This window comes from Styela clava, chromosome 7, assembly GCF_964204865.1.
Source record: "Styela clava chromosome 7, kaStyClav1.hap1.2, whole genome shotgun sequence".
Lineage (NCBI taxonomy): Eukaryota > Metazoa > Chordata > Ascidiacea > Stolidobranchia > Styelidae > Styela > Styela clava.
In genome coordinates this window covers 7,283,339-7,295,053 of record NC_135256.1, presented here as the reverse complement: position 1 = coordinate 7,295,053, position 11,715 = coordinate 7,283,339, and the positions used below count along the sequence as shown (strand labels likewise).

Sequence of the window (11,715 nt, the reverse complement as noted above, 5' to 3'; positions counted from 1 at the left end):
GGATGCGCTGCAGGCGCCCGCTTCTGAACGGTTTTCTTTGCGGCAGTAGACATGTTGCGATACGATTGTTCTGACCAGGTTATGTCGATTAAAATGTAACTCGTCGCCACCAGACGCTCTATGTTTAAGGACCTCGCGAGTCCAAGAGCGGACGCGCTCGAAACGCTATGCAACGTCGCGTCACCGAATAGCGTAACTTTTGAACAAATTTGTGCTTGTCTACTCGCACCAAAAGTAGTTTTGAGATCGAAGCTCGATGTTTTCCAGCAATACAATGGTGATGGAGTAAAGAACGCATATATACGCTTTATCCAGCACTTGTTTCTCGAATTCGGAAAGCGTCACAAACGTGATAACCGCTAAATAAAGTGAATTACGACACATCTTCGATTTCCTCGTTTTTGGCAATTGTACATACAACAAGACGGATTTTGTACTATTACCTGGCGATATCGCTTCAACTATTAAATATATTGTTGGCAACTGAAAGATACATGACAACAACATTATTGGGGCATTCCATGGACGCAAATTCACGAAAGCAAGAGCTTTTATCAGACATCTACTTCGCGGGAAAAAAAACTGACGCATTTTTTTATACAATTTCTTCGGTAGCTTTCCCCAAATCGAATATCGGTTATAGGTTCCTGACTTTTTATCCGCTCTACATATATACATATATAGAGAGAGAACAGTTGTAAGTATTTGGCATGCTCGTGAAGATTTCAAGTACGAGTGTTATTTAACTAAGCCAGAAGATTAACAAACTAATGGTTTTTCGTGACATCAGAAAGGCTAAAATAACAAAACAATGATATTTTTGGCAGCGTTTGTTGCCAGAAGCGCAACCATTGCAGAAAGTTTTTCCGCACTTTATCATATGGCAACATTCACAAAGCTCGGCAGAGAAATTCAATCGAATACCTGGAATTTCCACGATGCCACGTACAAGAAAGCAAAAATGGGAACACACGCGAGTCACATAGGTTCCAATTAAAATTTTCGCCATTCATTCGCCAAACCAATAAAACAAAGTTTATATATATAATCAAGACACACAAATACCTTCGGTATATTACTGAGTGGCGACGATGCGAACTTTTTGGGTCATTGGAGTATGTTGCCACCCAACCCAATCAAATGAGGTATAAAATATAAAACCGGCTCAGTACCAATTCCATCAACACATCCACTCTTGTTCGTTCATTATATATATATCATATCTTGTCTGGTTTCTTCTTTTTTTTCAATTTGGGATATTTGAAATTACTGTTTCATGGTGAAAGGTGCTATTCTGAGTTATGCTATCTAATTCATTCACTTTCTGTATTTGTATTGCATACAATTATGCAGATCATAGAAAAGTTCGGGACCAAATGGTTAGCATGCAGATACATATTATTCTAAAAATTTGCATATCTGGGAATGCAACAAGTGAAAGTGCACAAGTAAAAACATGTAATTCAAGGCGGTTATCACATTCCAGTTTAGTATCGATAACGCAAAATATTTTGCAAAGTCATAAATCTTCTTCAATTTGGGGCCATTCATTGTTAAATTGATGGTGGGTGAATATTTGTTTTTGTTATCACGGTGATAATTAAATATCATAGTGTGAGAATTTTTCTGGATTTGTCGGTAATTTGTAGGATTTCATTCTTTCTCTGGTATTTTGGAAATTACGTATATCTTTGCTGGAAAAGTTGAGTAAGTACATCAGAAGGTATTGAGTTTTTTTATATGTATCATCGGCGAAGAGTTTTACAAAAAGCCGAGGTACAATTTGCCACGTCATTGCTTTACACTAGAAACGGGGTTCGGGCCGAAAACACGTTGAGGATCTGAAGGAAAGTAGATAAATAACTCGACTTTGACCATCCCGATGGCAGAAATGGGTTCAAGTTTGCTGATGAATAATATTTTTGGCAGCCCACCAATCAAATATCTAAGACTTCAAAATAATATCTCTTGAGTTTGCGTGCTTTGCGATACCATGAACATGAGAGCTGTTACGCCTCCAAGTAGAATTTTGTCGACCCGGCTTTCAAATTCTTGTAAAGCCTGAATGATCCGACTCGCAGAATTGAATGGACGTGTACTCTTCTGTTAATTTCATAATTCTCTACATAATACTATCGTGAAATATAAAAGTGATAAGTTCGCATACGGTTCACGAACCAACTGCCGACCGTCACATACAAAGGCAGATGGATAGATGCGCGAACCAACCTAATATGTTCGACTCGGCTGTGACAAAACATTAAACTCGACAGTGTTTGAGTTGGTGGCACTGAAAAGTGCCGTTTATGTGATTTAATGTGGCGATCCGACTTAAGAACTCTTCGACGTCTTTTTTGGCAAAAGCACGGCCTGGATGTTGGGTAACACACCACCTTGGGCGATTGTGACTCCGCCCAGTAGCTTGTTCAGTTCTTCGTCGTTCCTAATAGCCAATTGCAGATGGCGAGGAATGATCCTGCTTTTCTTGTTGTCACGGGCAGCATTGCCTGCCAACTCGAGAACTTCAGCGCTCAAATATTCCAGAACTGCAGCGAGGTACACGGGTGCCCCTGCTCCAACACGCTGCGCGTAGTTTCCTTTGCGGAGCAGTCGGTGTACTCTGCCGACTGGAAATTGCAGCCCAGCGCGGGACGACCGGGTCTTAGACTTCGCCTTCGATTTGCCGCCTTTACCTCTTCCAGACATGTCTTTCGTTTTTTGTGCGTACGGTATTGAATGACGAGAGATCGCGCTCCAAGCGATATTTATACCTCGACAACGGTTCAGCGGTGAACAAAAAACAAACTAACATCGATCTTCTTCTCGAAACGCGACTCTCTCGCAGCCTCATTTACATACGCGCTTGTATATATAATTTTGTGAGACTCGATCACCTCATTCCGACAAAAAAGCAACATGCCGGCCACTAAAGGTAGCAAGAAAATGTCAAGCAAGAAACAGACGCCGAAGGGCGACAAAAAGAAGCGCAGAGCGAAGAGAAAAGAAAGCTTCAGCATCTACATTTACAAAGTACTGAAGCAGGTACACCCCGACACTGGAATTTCCAGCAAGGCAATGAGCATCATGAACTCGTTCGTCAACGATGTATTCGAAAGAATTGCCAGCGAATCGTCTCGATTGGCACACTACAACAAACGCTCAACCATCAGCAGTAGGGAAATCCAGACTGCTGTCCGTTTGCTTCTGCCAGGCGAACTCGCGAAACACGCTGTTTCCGAGGGAACAAAAGCCGTCACCAAATACACCAGCTCCAAGTAAGTCGTTTTCGCGGCTAACGAAACAAAAAACGGTCCTTATCAGGACCACCCACACTATATTGTACGAGAGTTATATAATATAAATATTGCGTCGCAAATTTTCACCCCAATGCGAACGAAGTATGTTCGCATACGACAGACATCGGGACTTTTGAGACCGGTACGCGTTTCACAGTCTTCCGGGAGAAAGACGTCGCGAACGGCGGCGTTTCTTGTGGAAAGAAGAAGTAATTTCGAGTCGACACAGTAGCCAACCAACAAGTAGTCAGTATTGGAAACGCAAACTCACTATTATTATCTGTTGGTATTAGCGCGAGTACAAACTCAAACTTCCAAAAAAACGTGGTGGCTCTAAAAAGAACCGCTGTCAGCAACACGCCCCTGATGCGTCGCAGTTTCGAGGCAACGACTCATATCTTCGTCTTCGTCTTCGTCTTCGTCTTCGTCTTCGTCTTCGTCTTCGTCTTCGTCTTCGTCTTCGTCTTCGTCTTCGTCTTCGTCTTCGTCTTCGTCTTCGTCTTCGTCTTCGTCTTCGTCTTCGTCTTCGTCTTCGTCTTCGTCTTCGTCTTCGTCTTCGTCTTCGTCTTCGTCTTCGTCTTCGTCTTCGTCTTCGTCTTCGTCTTCGTCTTCGTCTTCGTCTTCGTCTTCGTCTTCGTCTACGTCTACGTCTTCGTCCCGTGTTGGCGATCCATACGTAAACGTCGTCGTCATTGTCCATGCCGCCATTAAATTTAATCATTGATTTCGACTCATATTAATGACTTGTAGCGGACATAAACGAATAAGGAAGAATTCATACGTGAACGAAACTATTTCACCCTTTTTTTAGTCGCTGCAGAAGATATAAAAGTCGGTTTGTCAATGCATTTAATCAGATACATGGTGAGGAGTGAGGGCAGAGGGTTGTAAAGGTCGGCTAGGCGCTCGACGACAAAGGAAATCCATACAAGACGAAAGATAACAACGAGTTACGCCGTGTGCTGCCAACAACATTTGGACCTCGGACACTCTTCCTAAAGGTTTCATTACATTTGAACCCACGACGACTGCACCTATGAAATTTTTTTTGTTTTGCGGATATCTGAACCCATACTAACCCTAACCCATTAGTTTTAGCACCTGCATATATGTCGAACCCGCGGATATACACATGGGTTCAAATGTACGGCCACCTTCGTAACGTATTTTTTTTTATCCAATACCGGTAATTTTACGCGGGTGTATTGAGAGGTATCTAATGTCAAAGTCAGTTGCACGCAGTTGTTTTGCACGCCGTGAGCTATAATTGCACGCCAGGAATTATTATTTGCACGCGGGAATTTCTGATTGCACGCCCGATTTCTCGTTCAAAAAGGCCCAATCCAGACCGGGACAGTACCGCTTTTTAGCGTCTTGTCCCACCGTCCCGACAAGTCAGCCAAAAGTCCCTCTTTGACGTTCAGCCATCCAGCATAATACACGGACATGTTCTCGTTACTATTGTTGCTGTGTAGCGCAACGCTAGCCTTCTTACTGAAGGTGAATGCGTTATTTTGTTTGTTTCGTTGTTTCTCTCTAACAATGTTAGCGAACGTACCACATGTAAAATCAATTCTAATTGGTCCTGTTTGGACGTTCGCGTGAATGTAACTTGAACAAAGTCTTTTTGAAGGTGTTATCTGCAGAAAAGCATGCTTGGGCGTATAAGTAAATTCTCAATGCTTGAAAACGGCAGACTACTTCTTTATTCCTTTTGCTGTACATAAAAACATCTAAATTCGGATCATTTGTATCGTTAGCGTCTATTCCTCTTTTTTTTCGAACTGAACCCGATATTTAGACAGAGAATATGCGTATGAACTATTGATGGCAATATGGTCAATGAAGACAGCCGGGATGGTTTTAACTTTTAAATGTAGGCATATGTAGTAAAATAGTAAACTGTAAAGTTACAGGAGGCGTCCCGTTTTTTAGTCAAAAAAAATATGGTAACCCCAAATATAGTTCTAGTTTTGTTTAATGACTGAATCTGTGATATTCTTATCGGTTATCGCCATATTGATTATTCATTTTTATATATATCGAGACAGGTTTCTGTGAAAGTGAATAGTATTGGCGCGGCGGTGTGGCTCAACGGGCTAAGCGTTAGGAATACGCTCGCCACCGCACCTCTAATTACTCTGCGTGGGTTCGCAGGTTCGAATCCCATGCAGGGATGGTTATGTGCGGGAGGATTGCTGGGCTCCTTGCCGTCGTTGGGTGGTTCACGTAACCGCTGGTCGGTTACGGCTTCCTCTACCACCAAGTCCATGCCTCCGTAAAACAAACAATATAACTAATCCCATACCCGACTTGGAATGGTAACCGGACGAGAGGCCGTGGTTCGCCATATGGATAAGCCGTTTTATCGACTTTCCTCTCCCCCGGGATAAGTATGTAAATCCTATCCTATTGTACCAGGTCACAGTGTAGTATAATTTTACACATGTCCTCTGAACTCCACAATAAACATGATTATATAGTGTCGAATCATAAAAAAATTGGGTCTGGTATAGTTTAGTATCACATATACTTCTAGAGGGCGTGGTTCGAAGATACGTGATTGTGATGTCGTAGTGACGTTATTTTTAAAGTGCAGTTTTAAGTATTCTGTGGCGTCTGCAGCTGCCGCAAAACCATCGCGGTATTTCCATACCATGGCCGCTACGGCCGAACCTATGGCGACTAACTTTTTAGCTGCCACAAACCAATGACGAGCTGCCGTTACCGCGGCAGCAAATTGAAAACCAATGGCAGGTACAATTTTGCTGCCGTAAACATGGCAGGTGGGCCATAAAGACAGGGCTGTCTCTTATGGTGACAAATATTGGGTAAGAACGTTGTAAAGGCTTTAATGGACTAAATCTACTATTGTATTGTACAATATACAGATCTAATTATTCCTTGTTTTTTTACATGTATACATTTTACATATATTAATTGTAATAATACAATTACCTAAATTAATTATGAATATGTGAAAAATATGTTGGAATATGACAACCAATGGCTTGGATCTTCAAATGGAATACATGTTGAATGAAAAAATTACACATGGAATTGGTGAATGATTCATTAATCAAATTAATATTCTTATCATGATGAAAATGCATGGCTAATTATCTTATTATATTTAAAAAAAAAAGACAAATATTGGGTAAGGTGGAACGTTTTTCTTATGGATACTGTTTTGATGGATTTAGGGTTAGGGTTTAGGTAGATATAATTCGCATATTGAAATCTGATACAATAATTTGTGAATATACCGTTAATACTGATTACTGAATAGGCCTACCGGTAGCGCTATAAAACCATGGCAAGAGCTGCCGCGGTTCGTTCGTGGCAGGAGCTGCCATGAAGTGGTAAGAACTGCGCCTCTAATTTTTGGACGTAGTCAGATGGGGGTTAGGATGAACATATCAGAAAATTGTTATGCTACGCCCACTAGAAGTACGTTAGGCACCAGTATGAAACTATACGAGACCCCTCACTTCATTACATTGCACTCCCCAAATTATCTTTGTATAAAATTGTATCGGTCATTATTAACCTGATGTGAGTGTTAAAAGTTCAACAGCCTGAAAGCTCAAGTTATAAGTTTATTTCCACTCCATAATCAGCATAACAATAAAATTATTGGTAAAAAAAATAAACAAAAACTGATTATGAAATCAGGAGAGCAAACAAAACCTAAGATAAGGTTTAAAACGTACAGAATGTATACAAGATGGAAGGTTTTGCCAAGAAGAAGTGGTACGTGTTCACTCACCTAAGGTGGATACTATGCATATTTTGTTTGTTCGATTCTGGTCCGAGCCTCATTTAATTGGGTTTTTGTGTATGTGCTACTGGGCAGGCAAATGATATTTCTCATGTTTTAAACTTCTTCAAAGGTTTTGCTTGATCTCCAGATTCTCCATTTTTAATTTGTGTTTGTTATGGAGTTTTTAAAATAAAATACTGTAATATAATTTAAATTTTTTTGGTCATTCAGCTATTGGTTACATGTTAATAAAGTAATAAGCAATCTCAATGGATGTGTTTCTTCCAGTTTTGTTTTTTTCATGGATTATGTACTTTTGGGAGACATATTTATCAAAAAGACAACACAAAATGTATGAAGCTGTGCAAGCTTTACCAAAAGAGCTGACATCTGTTATTGATTCGAAAACTTTCGAAAAATCTCGTGTTTATGCGATTGACAAAAGCAACTACGAATTCTGGAATGGCTTGTTCGGTCAGGTTATTATGACCACTGTTTTATGGTTTGGAGGTTTACCATTTGTCTGGGATTTATCTGGAGCAATTTTGGATAAAGTGGGACTTGATGAAAACAACGAGATTGTACATTCACTGGTGTTTGCACTCCTTGGAAACATATTTTCTCTTATAATTGACTTACCCTGGAAATTTTACTACACATTTGTAGTCGAGGAAAAACACGGATTCAACAAAATGACAGTTGGATTCTTTTTTAAAGATTTGATCAAAAAGACATTAGTGTATGAAGCAATTAACCTTCCCATCATGTCTTTAATTATTTACATCGTAAAATCTGGGGGTGACTACTTCTTCATATATGCCTGGCTAATGGTGTTCATCATCTCAATGATACTATTACACATCTATCCTGAGTATATCGCACCACTTTTTGATAAATATACTCCACTTCCAGAAGGTGACCTGAAGAAGAAAATTGAAGAACTGGCAGATAGTTTAGATTACCCGTTAAAGAAGCTGTATGTTGTTGAAGGATCAAAGAGGTCATCGCATAGTAATGCATATATGTATGGATTTCATAAGAACAAAAGAATAGTTCTCTTTGATACGCTGCTCGAAGATTATACTCCTGTAACAAGAACAGAATCAATGAAAGACACATCTGATACTGATGAGACTGGAAAGGATTCAAAAACAGAAGATGGGCATGACAAGGAGAAGAAAAAAATTGGTTGTAATACGGAAGAGGTGGTTGCAGTGCTTGGTCATGAATTAGGCCATTGGTATTACTCTCACATGGTCAAGAACCTGGTCATTATCCAGTTGAACATATTTCTCATGTTTTTCGTTTTTGGAAAACTTATGAATCTTAGACAACTCTATGTAGGTTTCGGGTTTAGTGATTTTCAGCCAATCCTAATCCGTTTATATGTTGTGTTTTCATTTATTTTCTCTCCATTCAATGAAATCATGTCTTTCGTGATGAATGTGCTCAGTCGCCGATTCGAATTTCAAGCTGACGAATTTGCGGTCAACTTGGGGAAACGGGAACAACTGAAAACAGCTTTATTGAAGTTGTTCAAGGACAATCTAGCATTTCCTGTTGCTGACTGGTTGTATTCAACCAGACATTTCTCTCATCCTCCTCTTCTTGAAAGACTTCGTGGCATGGATGATGTGAAACAGAAATCTGAGTAAATGTTAGATTGTATTGGTATTTTGACCATGTCCATCACAATTTTAATAACCTTGGAACTTGGAACCTGAAGAATATTTGAATGCTGGTTGATAGAATATGCTCTGTGGAAATTCCACTACTTTAGACTGAATGTGGTGACAATTTGATTGACTAATTTAATTGACTAATATAATTTCAAAACATCATTCAATTTTTTACTTTCAGTTATTTTACATTTGTGTATTCTAATGTGACAATTTCATTGATATAGCAATACTACTGTTTTGGATTTGGAATACTTATAATTGTATTTGGTTTTTTAGCCAAGATGTATGGAATATATAATGGAATTCTTTTGATCAACGATTCTTGTTTTTGGTGTTTTTTTAGAATCTTATCAATTCTGCTTATTTATATATATAATAATGGAAGCACTTGTTGGTGCTGACTGCCATCAAAAGGATGATGCAAGACAGAAATTAACACCTGCTTTGAAAGCTAGAATGGAAAGGAATCGCCAAAAGGCGTTATTGTTACGACAATCAAGGCTTGCAGAAAATAGTGTGAGCGGAGATACTGCAGGTTATATGTGTGTTGATTATTATGTTTTTGTATTATTGAATCTTTTATTTTGATATCAACCAAATTGTTCATATCAAATATCCATAATATTAATTTAGCTTCTATTTTGATTTAAATTTTTTTTCTCAGATTTGAAATTTATTTTGAAGGAGTATTATTTATGTAATCACACTTTATGTACTAACTTTTACAGTAAGGAAATCAGGTGTAGCACACAAACTTGTTGATACAGGAGGAGGATTTTTCATTGAAGAGGATGAAGAATCACATCATACAACAGTATGTTGCTTTATTATCCAACATAATTCATAGGAAAAGTCAATAGACTGTCAATCCGTGATTGTAGACTTGAATAGTTTTGAATTTTCACTTTATCATTTGAATTTCTGACAAGGAGTACAAAACCCGAATTTCGAACATAAAATCAATTTTATTCAAATATTTCCAACTTTGAAAAGTTTAAAATGATTGCCTGACAACAGACATCTGTATTTTCATTATACTACCGTGTTATCTCTTAATTTTGATGTAAAATTATCGGGGAGGGGGTAAATGTAGGTGCTTGTTTACAGATTCTTTGTGAAATTCCCTGTAAAAATTTGTAAAATACCACTTGAATGTTGCAGAAGTACAAAAGAGTTGAAGAGCCAGCTCCAGCATTATGTGGTGATGAAAATATTTGTGAAGATTGCAACAATAAGTTCAGGGAATCTTATCTTTTAAAAACTTTTAATCATCCAACCTGTGATAAATGTAAAGACCTTGATGAAAAACATAAATTGATAACAAAAACAGAAGCAAAAAGCAAATACCAATTGAATGATATTGACTTGGAAAAGCGAGAGCCGATATTGAAATTTTTTTCAAGAAAAAATCCTCACAATTCTAGATGGGGTGAAATGAAATTATATCTGGAGTCGCAAGTGAGTTGTTATATTTAATCGTTCATATTCATTCATGTCTAGAAAGCCTAGCTACAGTGAATTTTGTATAATAATTTGTATGGTTTTATTTTATTAATTAACAGGCCCTGTCGAAACAATTTTGGCCCTCCGAGAAAATTGTAACAGTGTTTGCACTAGTTGAATGCAACTTAAAAAATACTCATTTGCTGGTGTAATAGGACTTCCTGTGCTAATCAGTTGATTTTACAAACCAGTTGATTTTTTCTCTGTAATCGTACTCTCAAATGTATCAGAATATGAATTTTTCAATATAGCTTGCAACACCAAAGTCCCTGTCATGCGTTAAATACAGAATCTCAAAATTATTGAGCGTAAATCCACAGAAGTTTTCCAAGTACTGTAATTTTTCAAACTTATAATAAATATACCAAAGTTTGAATATTCTCCTGTTGTATGACTTTGATTTTTCATTAAATACATTTGATGTTTGGTTACAGGTCAAAGAGCGAGCCCTTGAAATTTATGATTCTTTCCAAGAAATTGAAGAAAAACGTGAAACAAAAAATGTCAAAAAGGAGGCTGCAAGAAAGAAAAAGTATCAGAAAGTTTTGAATAACTTGCGAAAGGAAGTTCGAAGCAGTTTATATACAAAAGACATGGGCAATCATGAACATGACTATGGACTTGAAACTTGCAAAGATGATGAAAATGATATTTGGACAAAGACCTGCAAAACCTGTGGTCATGAGTTGACTTATGAGAAAATGTGAATTATTTTTCTCACTTCGTGAATCGTGACCATCAATCAATTCATGCTGTACAAAACCATGTCCAGAAGTACCTGTTTCCTAACACCACAGTAGCTTGAAACATTTAAGAAAATTTTGTGAATGAAAAAGTTTATCTTTCCTGAAGCCCTCGATGACAATTGTTTATTTATTAGTACCGCAATATGCAGTGAATTATGGGGAATTGACTCATATTCAAGTGTGATTTTTGACTCTCTCTCTTGTATCATCAACTTCTTGAACATATTGAGACATATAGTGCAAATTGTAGGGTCAGGGTATAGTATTGAAGCGTGTTTTGGCCTATTTCTTGCAACCGGAAAAATTCTTGTCACACTTGACCATTAAAAAATTTCAACAATGTTTTTAGAAGCGAGTCATCTTTGAAAAAACTGTTTTGTTTTATATTATCCAAAGCTGCTACCAACTAAATATAGATTGCTTTTCTGATGTAATAGGCAATCTCAATTGTAATTGATTATCTGATTGATCAAATGAATTTTCTTCCTTGCATAGATTATAGTAGTGGTGTTTGCAGGTAGCTTCACATTGACTACTTTCAAAGGAGTGGCAAACTAGCAACAAATGTAATAGGTTTGTCATTTGTGCAGGCGTGCAGCATTCCTAAAAGTGCTAAAAGCTTTTTCTAGTTTATATTTTTTGATATTTATAACATTCAGATTTCTAATAATTGTTTTCATATCTGAATATAACAGGTTCCCTCATTTGTATTTTTTTGCAGATGT

General features: G+C 37.9%; 2 protein-coding genes across 2 annotated transcripts; both read left to right on the top strand.

Moving 5' to 3' along the window:
* The first annotated feature begins 7,270 nt into the window (after positions 1 to 7,270).
* On the top strand, positions 7,271 to 9,086 carry LOC120327676 (CAAX prenyl protease 1 homolog). The gene has a single exon (XM_039394016.2). It carries the CDS (start codon positions 7,329 to 7,331, stop codon positions 8,712 to 8,714), a length of 1,386 nt encoding a protein of 461 aa, XP_039249950.2. The 5' UTR covers positions 7,271 to 7,328; the 3' UTR covers positions 8,715 to 9,086.
* Positions 9,087 to 9,119: 33 nt separating this feature from the next.
* Positions 9,120 to 11,712, top strand: LOC120327677 (DNA repair protein complementing XP-A cells-like). The gene is made up of 4 exons (XM_039394017.2): positions 9,120 to 9,276; positions 9,470 to 9,555; positions 9,903 to 10,199; positions 10,679 to 11,712. The coding sequence occupies exons 1-4, from the start codon at positions 9,120 to 9,122 to the stop codon at positions 10,949 to 10,951; spliced, it is 813 nt and encodes a 270-aa protein (XP_039249951.2). The 3' UTR covers positions 10,952 to 11,712.
* Positions 11,713 to 11,715: the final 3 nt, after the last annotated feature.